We start from the raw sequence: 16,783 nt of genomic DNA, 5'->3' as shown, positions 1-16,783 counted from the left end.
AATAAAAAAGCAGAATTTCAGACCTCAAATAATGCAAAGAAAACAAATAACTCTGGTTTTCGATCACAGTTTTCATGCATCTTGACATGTTTTCCTCCACCAGTCTTACACGCTGCTCTTGGATAAATTTATGTCACTCAAGTCACTTTTTTATGAAAACTGGAATCATTTTATTTTAGTTGGTCAACTACTTGAATCAAATAGTAGACCATACAGTTATATTGACCTAATTAATAAATACAAAATTGACAAGTACTCTACAGTGATAATACTCTACAGTGATAAATGCTATACCAGTTGGTGCAAATTTACTGCTGAGAGGTGTAAACTTTCCTTGTCACTCACTTGTATGCTTTCAGCTAAACACCAGCAAAATAATAAGCTGATAAGAGAATTATTTCAGAAAGACATTGCTACAATTCCTTAAGTAATATCATTTTGGAATAGTATTATATAGTAGAGTGTATAGTGTGGTCTTTACCTTTAAAATATTTAATTTCTAACAAAGTGAGAGAAATTAGGCTGAAATTAATATATAACATTTTCTTTTAAAGATTTTCTTTTAAAATATAAGTGTGATATGGAAACTGACCGCTAATTTTGTAAACGTGCTTCTGAAGATGTTACTTCTTGTTGCTTGCTATGGATATTTCATATCCATAAATGATATGTAAAAAAAAGTTTGGGAGAAGGACCACACCCAAACTCCACGCTCTAACTCCACCTCTTATCAATAAACCACCCTATAAATACCTGCTCTAACTACCTACTTTTCGTGACAAAAGTTTGCATCCCACCTTCGCCCCAACAACCTCCTGGTTGCTCATTATCAGCCTTTGTCTCAGCTTCTGTAGCAGTTACATCTTTTACCTTAGTTTCCTTCCTCTGTCTCTGCTGGGTCAGTGTCCAGTAGCAGGTTGGAAGCGTTTGATGCCTCATCCATAATGTGAGAGGCCTGATCTTCCTGAGGGCAGTGAACTCCTCCATCATCCACCAGTGTTTGGCAGCTTCTGATGCCTCATCCACAATGAGAGTGGCCTGGTCTTCCTTTTGGGGGCAGTGAACTCCTCCGTCTTCCACCACCAACTACATCACAATCGCGCAGAGTACAGGCTCCACTATCACCTCAGCTTCAGCCAGGTTGTTATGGTTGTTTTTTATGTAAACCTTTTTTATTTATTTATTTATTTTATTTAAGGGTATTTTTGTTTGTTTTTTTGTGGTTGATTTTTTATGTAATATTTTTTTGCTTGTTTTCTCATATTTAATTATTTTTGAGGTTGTTTTTTTTATTCTTTTCTGGAGTGTGCTACTGTACTTCACATACAAGACTTCAAAAGGACTAAAAGACCTAAAAAAGACCCCTTACACTGTAAATTTTGATTTATGCAGATTTATTTCTATTTTGCGTTGACACAAATCCACTTATTCCTACACTGTCCTACTTATACAGCCTCTTTCCTCGTTTTCCTAGTCTTCCTCGTCTTCGTAGTCTTCCTAGTCTTCGTAGTTTTTGTGATCTTCCTCGTCTCCCTCGTCTCTTATGCTTCTTTTTGGATTCAGCTTCGGGTCTGCATTCAGCCTCCGTCTCGGCTTCCTTAGTCTCTGCTGGGTCAGTGCCCAGTAGCAGGCTGGGAGCTTCTGGTGCCTCATCCATGATGAGAGTGGCCTGATCTTCCTCTTGTGGGCAGTCAACTCCTCCATCTTCCTCCAGTGTTTCCACCACACTCTCACAAAGCTCTGTATTAAAGGTCACCTCAGCTTCCTCTGACTCTGTTAAATAAGTGACCTGTAGCAGGCTGGGAGCTTCTGGTGCCTCATCCATGATGAGAGTGGCCTGATCTTCCTCTTGTGGGCAGTCAACTCCTCCATCTTCCTCCAGTGTTTCCACGACACTCTCACAAAGCTCTGTATTAAAGGTCACCTCAGCTTCCTCTGACTCTGTTAAATAAGTGACCTGTAGCAGGCTGGGAGCTTCTGGTGCCTCATCCATGATGAGAGTGGCCTGATCTTCTTCCTTGGGGCAGTCAACTCCTCCATCTTCCTCCAGTGTTTCCACCACACTCTCACAAAGCTCTGTATTAAGGGTCACCTCAGCTTCCTCTGACTCTGTTAAGTCAGTGACCTGTAGCAGGCTGAGAGCTTCTGGTGCCTCAACCATAATGAGAGTGGCCTGATCTTCTTCCTTGGGGCAGTCAACTCCTCCATCTTCCTCCAGTGTTTCCACCACACTCTCACAAAACTCTGTATTAAGGGTCACCTCAGCTTCCTCTGACTCTGTTAAGTCAGTGACCTGTAGCAGGCTGAGAGCTTCTGGTGCCTCATCCATGATGAGAGTGGTCTGATCTTCCTCTTGTGGGCAGTCAACTCCTCCATCTTCCACCAGTGTTTCCACCACACTCTCACAAAGCTCTGTATTAAGGGTCACCTCAGCTTCCTCTGACTCTGTTGAGTCAGTGACCTGTAGCAGGCTGAGAGCTTCTGGTGCCTCATCCATAATGAGAGTGACCTGATCTTCTTCCTTGGGGCAGTCAACTCCTCCATCTTCCTCCACCAACTCCATCACAGTCTCGGAGAGTACAGGTTCAACCATCGGCTCAGCCTGCCTCTCCTCCACCGTTTCAGGGTCTCCTTCCACTGGAGTGACCGTAGTCTCCTCCGTTGTCGTCGGCTTCTGTGTTCTGGATCGGTACAGGTAGTAAAGCGATCCACCGGCAGCTATAGCTAGAGCTGCAAGGCTGGCTGCTCCTAGTATCCCTCGAACTGCACACATGTTGTCGCTGCGAAGATCCGTTGACGACTGAAGTTTTTCGTGCTGCTGAGCCTTTTATAGTGTTGAACAGTGACGTCATATTTATATCCACAGCAGTAAAACTGTGATGTCATTGACATGAACGTTCCAAAGTAATAGCAATAAGCCAACAAACAATAAAAAAAAAACACATCCAAGTCCAAAATCTGATTAAAAATATCTACCAACTTTTTTTTTTATTGTAATCTTTTATTTTTTTGTTTTTAAAATGTAAATATTTATGTGGTTATTTTTTTGAGGGGGTGTTTTTTTATGGTTGTTTTTTATGTAAACTTTGGTCGTTTTTTAATATTTATTTTTTGAGGATTTTTTTTGCGGGTAGTTGTTTTATTTTTAGTTGTTTTGTGGATGATTTTTCATGTAATCTTCTTATTTTGCTTTTTTAATATTTGATTATTTTGTGGGGGGGGGGGGGGGTTTAGGTTTTTTTTATTGTTGTTTTTTAACGTAGTAGACTGATGCCAACTATGTTTTTTCGCTTTTTAAAGTTTAATTTTTTTGTGGTTGCTAAAACTATCCGGTTTATTTGTATTTTTCATAATTTAATATATCTATTTTTTATTTTGTTTAGATTTTTTAAAGAATCTTTTTATTTTTTAATTTGAATTATTATTATTTTTTTAAAAAAGCTCCAAATCTTTTTAACTTTAAGAGGACAAATCCGTTTCCATGTTGATTAGAATAAAAAAATAGATTGAATATTTTTATAGTTGATAAAAAATAAACAACAAACTGTGCTGAATTCCTCACTACTGCTGTAACGCGTTTTACTTCACACATGACAACAGTTTAGTTTTAACTATGTGTAACTATAAATAAATAAAATTTAAATAAAACAAAAGAAATGCTTTTCCCAGCTAACTAAAAAAGGTTCGCCAAAAAGTTGCAAGGGACGTTCTTATTGAACGTTTGTAGGACCACCAATAAACATTCAGAAGACTATTATGCGATGTTTAAACAAACATATTTAAACGTCTTTTATGGTCTTCCGTCCTTTAAACGTCTCTAATAATGCTAAGTTAAATTCTATCGTTTATTAGATTGTGGCATATAATAAACACAAGTAGATGCTGCAATCTGCTGTTTTTATTAAATATGAAAAGACATATTTCTCGTGTATTGCGATCAGGGCCGCCGCTCTGCATACGCAGACAACGCAGCCAGCGTTAGGCCTCAACCATTTTGCAGTTGCAGGGAGCCAAATTGACTGAGAATGAAATGTGTTGAAATTATGACATTATTAAATTTAAAACCCAATGTGAATTATTAATGATACGCTCATCTTTTTTGTCTTTAAACATTGCATGGGGCACCTACTCTACTACTTAAAAGCGGCACGTTATTATTTTTGTGCATAATATAATGCCCCCACCCCTATTGCCTGAAATGGCACGGCTCGGTTTGCTCTGTTGGTTGTTGCCAGATGTCACATTGCCCAGTCAAATAAATAATCAAAAATGCATGGAGGCGCTAAATCTTGCGCATGTTTAACAATTTTTAAAGTGTATGTGGCCATTCTATACAAAAACTCGTCCAGTGCAATATTTGTGTAAGTTAAAAACTTAAAATAAAATAAACAAATAGGATGAAAAATCGTAACTTATCTGGCAACCTTAGTCCTGACTAAAGTAGCAACGCTACTTGAGTTTGGCAGGAGACAAGTTCACCGCGCGAAGTTGCTACTAAATGGTAATTCAACTATGAAGCGACGGTTTGAGTCTGGAGCTGAGAAGAAGAAAAAGAAGCAGAAAGATGAGGCCCATGCATCCCTTTCTGGTAAGTAACTTCGATGATAAAGGTTTAAATACTTTTGATTACTTCATGTTCAGTGGTGTTGCCTGAGCTAGTTACGTTGGCTTTGCTGATTTGGTAGCTTTAAACGCTTAACTAGAAACTAATCTTGGTATTGCAAGGCACGTGGCACGTTTGCAAATAGTAGTAGTGTAGTTTGAAGATTTTTAGTGACTGATTAATAAACAGAGTAGCCTACCTATTGACTAATGCCGTCAGTGCACTATCCAAATGGTCTGTATGACAGCAGGATCAGACAGCTCTATAGATTTTGACAGGCTGATATAAATACACCACGAATATAAACGATAATTTCATAACCTTTAAGGCTGGCTTGTGTAAATGACGTGTCCACTGCTTAAAATAGACATGCATTTGTTGTTCATTGTATTTATTTTATTATCATGAAGTCTTTATCCCTGATAGCACACATGCATCTCTAAGACGTCTCTGGCACATAACCGTGTTGGTCTCGACAACGTATTTAAAAGAGCGTTTGCTCATCTGCACTAAATCTCTGAGACGTCTCTGGGTGGTCGTGGGTTACCTTTAGCCGCTGCGTTCCAGACCGACTCTTACTACGTCTGAATCTCGCCCGCGTACCAGAGACGCTTATGCGATGTGTTCCAGACCATTTCATAGAGCGTTTATTCATCTTTAATACGTCTTTCAAACATCGTGGGTGGATGCAGAAAGGACGTTTAGACGCTGCACTCCAGACATCAGCTGTGTGTATGCGTGCCTGTGTGTGTGTGTGTGTGTGTTCGTCGCGGCATACATCAAATTACTATAATAGGTCAAGTTGCTTTAATAAGAATAATGGTTATTAATTAAATATAATAAATATTAAATAAAAATACTCACAAAATAAACTGAAAATCTATATTTAACAAGTTTATTAAATGCCAATTTAACAATAGAATAAATAATATGATGAACACAAACAGAAAAAAACAATAACATTAGATATTAAACAAATGAATGATTAATTGTCATGAAAAATAAAAATTAACTTTAAACTAAAATAGTGATTATCTGTAAGAATAATTTAAATCAACTTTAAACAAAAATATTTATTAACTGTAAAAATAATTAAAATGAATTATAAACAAAAATAGATATTAACGCCTCCCTGGTGCCAGCCGCAGGTAGTCTTTTAAACATTTTTCGGCATCTGCCTCAGTCGGCGCTGGTAGAATTGGGTTTTTCATGGCTGCACCTGTATATGAAAAGTATAGCTTGTTATTAAAAACACAGTGTTAGGAGACACAAAGTAAGTAACGTTACTACACTTGGCTCTATATGTAAGTTTTAAAAAAAATCAGTCGGACCTTGTTGTGAGAGTAATATTTATTTCTATGAGGAAAATAGAAATTGTAACTGACATTGTATTTTTTCCCCCTAAAACATTACACCCATTTTAAGTAAAATTGATTTTGAAAAAATATATAGACATTTTTATATGTGCCTTTAATACATATGAAAACTTGTTGAAAGTAAAACTTATGACTCAAGGCAAGCATGAAGATGGAAATCAGCTTTCAAAATGGCGGCTGAAGTTGGAGAAAGGTAGGTTTCTATTTGTATAAGTATTTGTAATTATTATTTTTATTATTATTATTATACTTGTATTAAACATCAAACTATAGGTATAAATCTATGTGAATGTAGTTTGAGCAGGTTAGTGCCATTTTCAGGCTAAATAAGCTGATGCGTGATGTTATTTACCAAGTAAGATAAGCTTAGCAACGTTGTTACCACGTGTAAATGGTTGCAAGACTGTAGTTTAAATGAAGGTGGGGAAAACATTTATTGTTCTGATATTTATTTTTACTCTATTATTTGGAATAAAGGAATTGTTACCAGATTTTCCCATGATATAATTCACATTGTGTGTGTAGGGCTGGGCTGTATAATGGTAATACGGTATGCCACTATATTAAACTTGTTTAAAAATTGTTTAATAATCTCCAAAGAAGGATGGAATTTAATGAATATGACGTGGCAAATTTCAACTCTGTGTATAACAAAGACCAACATAGCTAATTAATCCATATGCATTTGGGAAGGCCACAGCATGGGGGCGCTCTCTTAATACCAGTAGTAGAGATTGACACAAAGGTTACGTATACAGACAGACAGACAGACAGACAGATATGAATTCATCACAGAGCATGTAATTAATTCGGTTACATTTTTTTATCAACTAACTGCACTACTAAAGGCATATGCAGCTAGTTTATATGCAGCTAGTCTTAGTTGTAAGCTGTTCTTAAAATGTGTAAATATATATATATATATATATATATATATATATATATATATATATATATATATATATATATATATATATATATATATATACAGTGTACAGGCCAAAGGTTTGGACATACCTCATTCACTGTGTTTTCTTTATTTTCATGACTTTTTACATTGTAGACTCTCACTGAAGGCATCAAAACTATGAATGAACACATGTGGAGTTATGTACTTAACAAAAAAGGTGAAATAACTAAAAACATGTTTAATATTCCAGTTTCTTCAAAATAGCCACCCTTTGATCTGATTACTGCTTTGCACACTCTTGGCATTCTCTCAATGAACTTCAAGAGGTGGTCACCTGAAATGGTTTTCAGGTGTGCCTTATCAGGGTTAATTAGTGGAATTTCCATCAGTTGTGTTGTGCAGATGTCAAGTTACTACACAGCCGACAGCCACATTTGCCCAACTGTTAATATTCATATTATGGCAAGAACCAATCAGCTAACTAAAGAAAATCAAGTGGCCGTCATTACCTTAAGAAATGAAGGTCAGTCAGTCAGGAAAATTGCAAAAACTTTAAATGTGTCCCCAAGTGGATTCGCAAAATCCATCAAGCGCTACAACGTAACTGGCACACATGAGGACCGATCCAGGAAAGGAAGACCAAGAGTCACCTCTGCTTCTCAGGACAAGTTGATCAGAGTCACCAGCATCAGAAATAACAAGTTAACAGCAGCTCAGATCAGAGAACAGTTGAATGCCACACAGAGTTCTAGCAGCAGACCCATCTCTATAACAACTGTTAAGAGGAGATGCAGCAAATCATGCTCAAATAGCTGCTAGGAAACCACTGCTAAGGAGAGGCAACAAGCAGAAGAGATTTGTTTGGGCCAAGAAACATAAGGAATGGTCATAAGACCAGTGGAAATCTGTGCTTTGGTCCAAATTTGAGATCTTTGGTCTAATCGCCGTGTCTTTGTGAGATGCAGAAAAGGGTGAACGGATGGATTCCACATGCCTGGTTCCCTTTGTGAAGCATGGTGGAGGAGGAGCTGTGATGCTGTGGGGGTGTTTTGCTGGTGACACTGTTGGGGATTTATTCAAAATTGAAGGCACACTGAACCAGCATGGCTACCACAGCATCCTGCAGCGACACACCATCCCATCTGGTTTGCATTTAGTTGGACGATCATTTATTTTTCAACAGGACAATGACCTCAAACACACCTCTATGCTGTGTAAGGGCTATTTGACCAAGCTGCAGCAGATGACATGGCCTCCACAGTCACCGGACCTGAACCCAATCCAGATGGTTTGGGGTGAGCTGGACCACAGTGTGAAGGCAAAGGGGCAACAAGTGCTGAACACCTCTGCGAACTCCTTCAAGACTGTTGGAAAACCATTTCAGGTGACCACCTCTTGAAGTTCATTGAGAGAATGCCAAGAGTGTGCAAAGCAGTAATCAGGGCAAAGGGTGGCTATTTTGAAGAAACTAGAAAATAAAACATGTTTTCAGTTATTTCACCTTTTTTTGTTAATTACAAAACTCCACGTGTTCATTCATAGTTTTGATGCCTTCAGTGAGAATCTACAATGTATTTAGTCATGAAAATAAAGAAAACGCGTTGAAAGAGAAATTATTTTTGTGCTCTACTGAGTTTATGTTCATGCAGCAAAAACTGCATGAACATTACAAAAACTGTTCTCTATTTGCTGTGTTGCTAACAAAATATCTGCCTTCCTAGGAACATTGTAAATCTTCTAAACATTATGTATTGTTTACATGACTTACCAATAATCATTTGTCCAAATAAAGTCTTCTTTAGACCTCGCTTGTTCCCCCTGCCACACCAGTTCAGGTTTTTCGCCAGGTCAGCGGTTAATAACTTGCTGGCAATTCTCCAAATAGTTTTTTGCATGGAAGCTCCTCCACTAAGTGACAGCATGCTAATCTGAAATATTGCAGAGTAGTAGAAATGTATTAATTACCAAACTGACCTTTTCATACCTTTTGTATTTACTATTGACTAATGAGCATTTTATGTTAAGGTTTTATTTTTTTAGTTGAGTAATGCATTTTCCAGTCAAACCAATCACATGCTTACATATATAATCAACAGGAAATGTTTGTGGACACTTTGTGAATCCATTCATAGTCTTATCTGATGGAAAACTGTAAATAATAATAAATGATTACCATCCTTTGCCTCAGTTCATTGTTCTGAAGTCTTTCTTCCATATTTTCAAGGTCTTCAATTGAATTTAGAGGAATAAAATTAACCTCTTCTTCGCCTGCAAGCTGTTGTGGGGGCAGAATCCGGCGGCCACCAATGAATGACTCAACAAGTGATGTTAAGTAACCTATTTTGAGGTCGATCTCCCGCAGTGCCTCCAGGACAGTCCTATCTACAGCTGCAAAATTAATATTTTTTATTTTAGGTCCTTTTTCTTTTCATGCTTATTAGATTGTATGGTTTATTTAAATTTAGCATTTTAGTGACCTAGAGAATTGTCCTACATATTATATTTATGAATTAATTGTATTAATGCATTTTATCTGAAACCTTTGATTCCTGCTTCAGTAAGATATTTTCTCCTTCAGTACTCACCACTGACATGAGGAAGGACACCTTGGGCATGTCCTGTTCCCTGAGAGGATTCTGCCCATGTGGACTGGTTGGACCTGGGCCACTGTAATGTTTCTTTTACGGTAGGTGCTGTTTACAGAGAATAAAAAAATGCTGTGAGAATACTTGACTGTGAAGTTTTTAGGAATAATATTCATGTGAAAATACGTTTGAGTTTCTATGAATGATTTTTAAAAATTGTTTGTAGAAACAACACTACACAATGACCAGCTAATGCCTGGACCTAACTCAAAAGGAAGTAATTTAGTTGTTGATTACAAACAAGTAAGAATGCTAAAGTTTTAATAACAAATTAAAAATGCTTTAAACATACTGCACTTTTTCTCAAGTAGCATACATCTACTGTAGTAGACTTACCAAATAACAGGCAGTACTAAATTACACATTACTGTGTGTGGGAGCCTGATTTAACAAATGACCCAGAACTCACATTTGTAAAATAATTTATTGAAAGACCATGTACTTGTGATAGAAAATACTGAAAGTACACTGCACTTTGTCAGATTAAAGATAGACTCACCTAGGTATATACATTTTTTTCTCAGCTGCTCTGGAGCACTCTCAAATCAGAATTTAATTTCCCATAACTATTTGTTCATCATCTAATCACTTGTGCACATTGCAGAAGCTGTTTCTCAACATTTTATACAAAACAAAAGAGTGTGCTGAGTATGATTTTAGAAGACGTTCCTTTATAAATGTGTAAAATATGTCTATCTCTATATACCCATACAGATCTATCCAGCAATGTGAAGTGTTAGTATACAGTATTAAAGTACAGAGTGCATTGTTTGAACATCTGAATTATTGACCTCCTAACATTTTCAACATGCTCACCCAAAAAGTCTAATAGAAATGTATAAAATCTGCTTCACATGTCTTGACCACTGGTTTAACTAACTTCAGTGTAAGGATGTAGTGAACTAATGCCTAGATGTTTGGTGGGGTAAGAGAGTGAAGTATTACATTACATGCATTACATTACATTACATTTAGCAGATGCTTTTGTCCAAAGCAACTTACAATAATGATGTCCATTTACTTATAAAAGACATAGAAGTTTAAGTAAAGTAAAGTAAAGTGATTTATCATTTGGGAAACAGCAGTGTGTTGTACAACAGAGTGTTGTACAAAATAATTTGCAATATAGGACTTATTTGCAACAAAGCATTTACTATTTGTATAAATTAGTTTTGAGAAAATAAAAAATTGATCTAAGAAATGCTCAAAAGCAGCTGAGAAAAATTGTAATGTACTGATATTCAACTAAATAGTTGCTTTTCTCCTTCAGTACTCACCACTGACATGAGGAAGGACACCCTGTCCATGTCCTGTTCTGTGAGAGGATTCCACCCATGTGGACTGGTTGGACCTGGGACACTGTAATGTTTCTTTTACGGTAGGTGCTGTTTACAGAGAATAAAAAAAATGCTGAGAGAGTAATTGACTGTGAAGTTTCTATTACTAATATTCATGTGAAGATGTTTTTGTTTTATTCATGTGAAGATGTTTTGGACTTTAGTTGTTTGCATTTCAGCGTCTTACCTGTATTATTAATGAGTTAATACTCAACTAAAGTGCTTTTCTCCCTCAGTAAACTCACCACTGACATGAGGTAGGACACCCTGGGCATGTCCTGGTCCCTGGGAGGATTCCACCCATGTGGACTGGTTGGACATTGGCCACAATGACGCTTCGTGTTGTACGGTAGGTGCTGTTTAAAGGGAATAAAAAACATTGCTGAGACAATACTTGACTTCTGTGAAGAATATTCATGCAAAGATACTTTTGAAAATGCCTGACTTTAGTTGTTTGCATTTCAGTGACCTAAGTTGTTATTCATACCTGTATTATTATTGTGCTAGTTATTAACTTTAAAAAATGCTTTTCTCCCTCAGTAAACTCACCACTGACGGGAGGTAGGACACCCTGGGCATGTCCTGGTCCCTGAAAGGATTCCGCCCATGTGGACTGGTTGGACATGGGCCAAAATGACGTTTCGTGTTGCACGGTAGGTGCTGTTCACAGGAAATAAAAAACATTGCTAGAATATTCATGCAAAGATAATTTGAGAATTCCTGCATTTTAGCGACCTAAGGTATCATTCTTACCTATTTTTAATATACTAATACTAATTGTAATCAAATCAAATCAAATCATTATTAATGTACTAAAATTGCTTTTCTCCTTAAGTTAACTCACAATAAGCTAGAACATGCTGTCCATTTCCTGTTCCCTGAGAGGGTTCTGCCTGTGTTGACTGGTTGTCTTGTATGTTAGGTGCTGTTTACAGGGAGTAAAAAAATATATATATATATGTATAGTTAAAAAATATAGACAAGAGTTTTGTTTTGACAAGACAGAAGTCGACTGTTTTGGTTATGGTGACTACGCCCAATCCTGCATGTCCCTAAACGTATCTTGTTGTAAATATCAATAGGAATAATTTAGGAATTTGTGTAGAACTATATTTAACAACTTGTGCATGTGGCTGAATGGTGGACGCTGTTAAGAAATTCAAAAATGTCGCTACAGCAGGGGGCATGCCTGAGAATAAAAACAATAATGCTAAGAAATCAATCCCACAATGAAAGCAGGAGTGGGTTTTCCAAAACATTCGTAACTCTTAAGCAATTCAAACCTTGTGCTTAAGCATTCAGTTCTACTGTGTTCAGTTTTAAGCCTAATTGTATATAGCACCTTGACAAGGCTAACCTAGGTTTCTCAGATTCAGGTAGAGATGCCTCTTGAGTTCATGTCATTTGTTTATCTGACTACTCAGAAACTGAAAATTCAGACACGACTCCAGATTTCCAGATTTTAATGGCAGATTGTTCTAGTTGGTCAAAGGTGTAGGCTATTTAGCAATAATAACAAGAATTATAAAAAAGCATTAAATCACTCATTAATAATAATATTATGCAATTAACCCTTTCAGACCCTGTGTCCATTACAGTGGACAATTAAGGCTTTTGGCTTCTGCTCATTTTCTGTATAAAACTATTATGAGAGCATGTCCAATTGTGGATATTAAAGAAATTCTGAACATCTGCACAGGAACTGAGAAATGTATCACAAGTCCTAAATGTACGCAAGTCCTAAAAGTAGATAAAGAGAACCCAGTTAAACAAATGAGACGAACATATTATACTTGGTCATTTATTTATTGAGGAAAATGATCCAATATTACATATTTGTGAGTGGCAAAAATATGTGAACCTTTGATTATAGTTAAGCAATAATACACGAGAGGGAGTGCTATAACGGGTAATATTGGCACTGGTGTGTTGATCTACGGTTCCGGTATGACAGTCTTTTATTCGATTTTAAGATAAAGAGGACAGGAAAAATACGATCTGTGTGTTTATCAGCCTTCCGCGAGGTAAAATAGTTCCATTCACCCCGGACTCTCGGCTCTACACGCCGGCCAGTGAACGACTGAGCGCGGCTGTTTCACCCTGGAATCTCGGCTCTACACGCCGGCCAGTGAGCGACTGAGCGCGGCTGTTTCACCCCGGAATCTCGGCTCTACACGCCGGCCAGTGAACGACTGAGCGCGGCTGTTTCACCCCGGAATCTCGGCTCTACACGCCGGCCAGTGAGCGACTGAGCGCGGCTGTTTCACCCCGGACTCTCGGCTCTAGGAAAAATAGTTCCATTCTGTCAGACGGTCCGCTGCTAACACCAGACTATAACAACTATAACTTATAACTATAACTCTCGGGTCGTTGCTAAGTTACGCGTGTGTGGCGAAGTGATACACAGAGCGCTTCGGTTACAGTGCATTATCGTGTAATAATGGCACTCCTACAACGCCTCTCAGCCAATCACATTGCAGGGTCGGAACTAACTGTGGTATAATATCTGGTATGACCCCCCCTTTGCAACAATAACTGCAACTTAACATTTCCAGTAACTGTTAACCAGTTATGCACATCAGCTTGGAGGAATTTTAGCCAATTCTTCTGTACAGAACAGCTTCAGCTCTGGGATGTTGATGGATTTCTTCCTAACTGCTTGCTTCAGGTCTTTACACACCATTTAGATTGAATTATGGTCAGGAATTATGGTCAGGACTGTATTCTTCCTTACCCATTCTATAGTACAACGATTTGTTTATTAGGGTGGTTGTCTTGCTGCATGACCCACCTTTTCTTGAGATTTAGTTCTGACATCTGTCTGAATGTGGAACACTTTAGTGATGTTTTTTTAACCTTTTCCAGCCTAATGCGCATGTGTTGTGAAGAGCAGAGTTTGATAGATCCCTATCCTTTAAATATAACAAGCTCTATCCTCTCACACCGGATTGTCATCCTATTAATTGGGAAGACACTAATTTCACCTTTAAATGAACTGCTAAGTAGGTTTGCCACTCACAAATATGTACTACTGGATAATTGTCCGTAATAAATAAATGACAGAAGGATAACGTGTCTTATTTGTTTAACTGGTCTCTCTTTGTCTACTATTAGGATGTGTGTGAAAATCTGATGATGTATGAGGAAATATTTATGCAGAAATATCAAACAATTTACAAGGTTTACACACTTTCAAGCACCACTGTATGTACACACAGTATATATACATACACAGACAACCCCTTTTTTATCATTTGCATTTCACCAACCTCAAGTGTCATTCTTAAACAACTAAAAATTGCTTTTCTCCCTCTTCAGTAAACTCACCATTGAAATTAGGTAGGACACCCTGGGCGTGTCCTGGTCCCTGTGAGGATTCTTTCGATGTACAATGGTTGTACCACCTTGATGTGTCCTGTTGTATGGTAGGTGCTGTTTACAGGGAATAAGAAATATTGTAATATACTTTGTAATTTTACAGTTTTGCCATAGCACCACCCCTAAACTGTATTCTTTTTATTTTATTGTGTTTATTTATTTATTTGTTTACTTATAGGTTATTGTGACCAAGCATTATGAGACAATTAGCTTGGTTATGACAAAGTAACCTGGGTCAGTTACTTATTGCTTCCAATTGCAGTAATAAGATTGTCTTAACTAATAAGGAAATGAGTTAGTGTGATGCAGCAGTTAAGATTGGAACACTGATTTGACAATCATATTCATGCTCTGTGTAGATCAGGGTGGAACAAACCGTGATATTTTGTACTGCAATATATGTGGCTGGTGAAGGTGGTGTTAAATTGGCCCTAGGCAGTTCACCTAAAAAGATAACCACTATGGCTGTCCAGTCAGAATCTGGGATAGATGCACTCAACACCTGTATTAAGGGTGTTTATTGTAATACATATACACAGTTTCCTGTATTAGTTAATAATCGTTGGATTGTCTCAAGTTATTCTTTGCCTTTCCTATAGTCTGATGGCAGAGAATTAAAAAGTTAGTTTTGCCATATGTGTGTAGTGCTTTGTCATTACAGCCCCATTCGATTAAATACAAGTGTTGATGTTTGCATGCTGGCATTTATTTTTCTGAAAAGTCCAAAATAGATACTAAACAAAGTCAAAATGTAGGTTCAATTTAAGGCTCACTCTGCCCTTGGTAACACCAATAGAAGGCCTTTCACTGGTGAATTGAGCAGCAGCAAGCCGACCTGCTTCATACCGCAAGTGTTAGCACAGCACAGCATTGCGAGACTACAGTTTGAGAGCCGCTGATTTATTGTAGATGCAGATGTGCACATTCCTTTTAAGGTAAATTGAATGGATTTCAGAAGGGTAAAGTCACTATGAATTTCTGTTGATATAAAGCTTGTTAGTAAACCCAAAGTCTTTGTTTTAAATGTTGAGTAGTGTATAAAATCGCAAATTAAAATGATGAAGCTGAATTTCCCAGTAATCTTTGGTCACTGAATGAAAATTCAGGAATGCAATGTCATTTTGCATAGTACAATTTGCAGTTTGCATATGCCTATACTTCCCATAAAAACACACTTTCTGAACTGGTTCTGATATCCACGGTCATCATTACAATGCTTTTTATCTGATTTGTATTTTTTTATAGAGAATAAATAGCTCTGGCTGAGGAGGTAACCTGCAGATTAAAAGTGTTTGTCTAAACTAGTCAGCTGAACTACACACTAACAAATGTAAGTTGTTGTGATTTAGTATACGTACTACACATTAATTGTCAAGAGCTTTTGCTTACGTTTTTATTTAGACATCTGAAGTACTCTTAAGAGGTGAGTTTTTCCAAATATTTTCCCTTAAAAGGTGAGTTTCTTTTATTTCATTTTTTCTTAATCATGTCCTCTGTAAATAGGTTAATTCAACATTACAATAAGGGAATAATGGATTTTTTTTTTTTTTAATTTACAAGAAAACGTACTCTGCTCTCAGTTAAATGTAGGCCTTGTGGTTAACTGACTATTATCCACAATGAAACTGATACACAGATAAGTTAAAAAGTTTTGAAATGTTCCATTAAATCTACCTTTAGGAATGTTTCAGACATTAAACCTTGAATATCTGACAGATTGTTACACCAATCCTGCTTTGCTCTTTTAGGCTGAAAGGTACTGGTAAGTTCTAAGAATTCATAAAAGTCTTAATTCAGAGCTTTTATAGCTAAGGGTGTATCGATGCTGTCAAATTATTGAAAGAGGATATACACTGTGGTTGTTTCATCCATAAATATGTGTCTTGTATGTGTGATGGTATCCATTTTGTAAACATTAAATACAGTACCATTGTGTTTTGAACTGTGTTGTTTCTGTCTTTGAGGTGGGGCAGGGGGTCTTGGTGCATTTGGCAGTCTTTTTTTGACAGGTGGGGTTTCTTCCTCCTCCTCTTCTTCTGATGATGAGTATGATTTTTTTCTACGAGAGTACAATAATAAATAAGCAATTGCTATACGCTGCTAAATTGTTTTAAATTATTTATAACACGTTATACACAGCTTACTTCCTGACTCTCTTTCCCAGAATTTCTTTTCCAGAGTTTCTTAACTCAGTTTCTGAGTTAAGATCTGACGTGTAGCAAGACTTCTTCCAGTTGGTGACAATGGTGTCAAATGATTCTGGGTAAGCAAAATAAAGAATGCATTATATTTATATGTGTGTGTGTGTGTGTGTATGTATATATATATATATATATATATATATATATATATATATATATATATATATATATATATATATATATATGGTCACCAAACTTTTCTAACCTGATTCATGAAGTATTCGAACACTGTGCTTGCTCCACCCTTTTTCAGGCTGTGGGACCTCTGCTTTCCTAACACTTTTTAGGAGTCGTTTTTCGTCTTTGTAGGGAGGCCACCACGAGAAGCCATCC

The 16,783-nt window shown here is 37.1% G+C and overlaps 2 protein-coding genes across 3 annotated transcripts; both read right to left on the bottom strand.

Annotated features, from left to right (window-relative positions):
• Positions 1-843: 843 nt before the first annotated feature.
• On the bottom strand, positions 844-2,788 carry LOC125798983 (uncharacterized). 2 transcript variants are annotated; one of them, XM_049474355.1, is made up of 2 exons: positions 2,294-2,788; positions 844-2,125 (listed from the first exon to the last, which is right to left on the bottom strand). In XM_049474355.1, exons 1-2 carry the CDS (start codon positions 2,771-2,773, stop codon positions 1,442-1,444), a joined length of 1,164 nt encoding a protein of 387 aa, XP_049330312.1. In that variant the 5' UTR covers positions 2,774-2,788; the 3' UTR covers positions 844-1,441. The 2 variants fall into 2 exon arrangements, with proteins under 2 accessions (XP_049330312.1, XP_049330311.1); XM_049474354.1 differs by having other exon boundaries at positions 846-2,293; positions 2,462-2,788.
• Positions 2,789-5,490: 2,702 nt separating this feature from the next.
• Positions 5,491-16,262, bottom strand: LOC111189722 (uncharacterized). Its single transcript, XM_049474352.1, has 10 exons — positions 16,178-16,262; positions 14,199-14,303; positions 11,716-11,796; positions 11,421-11,531; positions 11,117-11,227; positions 10,812-10,919; positions 9,475-9,582; positions 9,063-9,277; positions 8,658-8,817; positions 5,491-5,822 (listed from the first exon to the last, which is right to left on the bottom strand). Exons 4-10 carry the CDS (start codon positions 11,494-11,496, stop codon positions 5,725-5,727), a joined length of 876 nt encoding a protein of 291 aa, XP_049330309.1. The 5' UTR covers positions 11,497-11,531; positions 11,716-11,796; positions 14,199-14,303; positions 16,178-16,262; the 3' UTR covers positions 5,491-5,724.
• Positions 16,263-16,783: the final 521 nt, after the last annotated feature.

The sequence above is a fragment of the Astyanax mexicanus genome, chromosome 2, assembly GCF_023375975.1.
Source record: "Astyanax mexicanus isolate ESR-SI-001 chromosome 2, AstMex3_surface, whole genome shotgun sequence".
In the NCBI taxonomy this organism is placed as follows: Eukaryota; Metazoa; Chordata; class Actinopteri; order Characiformes; family Acestrorhamphidae; genus Astyanax; species Astyanax mexicanus.
The sequence above is the reverse complement of the archived record's forward strand: the minus strand, read 5'-3'. Positions and strand labels throughout refer to the sequence as shown.

Bases quoted from the DNA above. Each gene is read 5' to 3' on its own strand.
- LOC111189722 (XM_049474352.1), bottom strand. From the start codon at position 11,496: ATGTCCAACCAGTCCACATGGGCGGAATCCTTTCAGGGACCAGGACAT. The intron at 11,228-11,420 runs GTGAGTTTACTG...CCCTTTAAACAG, and splicing joins TGTCCTACCTCCCGTCAGTG to CACCTACCGTACAACACGAA. The intron at 5,823-8,657 runs GTAAGTCATGTA...TTTCATATACAG, and splicing joins ATTTGGACAAATGATTATTG to GTGCAGCCATGAAAAACCCA.
- LOC125798983 (XM_049474355.1), bottom strand. From the start codon at position 2,773: ATGTGTGCAGTTCGAGGGATACTAGGAGCAGCCAGCCTTGCAGCTCTA. The intron at 2,126-2,293 runs GTCACTGACTTA...AGCCTGCTACAG, and splicing joins AAGCTCTCAGCCTGCTACAG to GTCACTGACTTAACAGAGTC.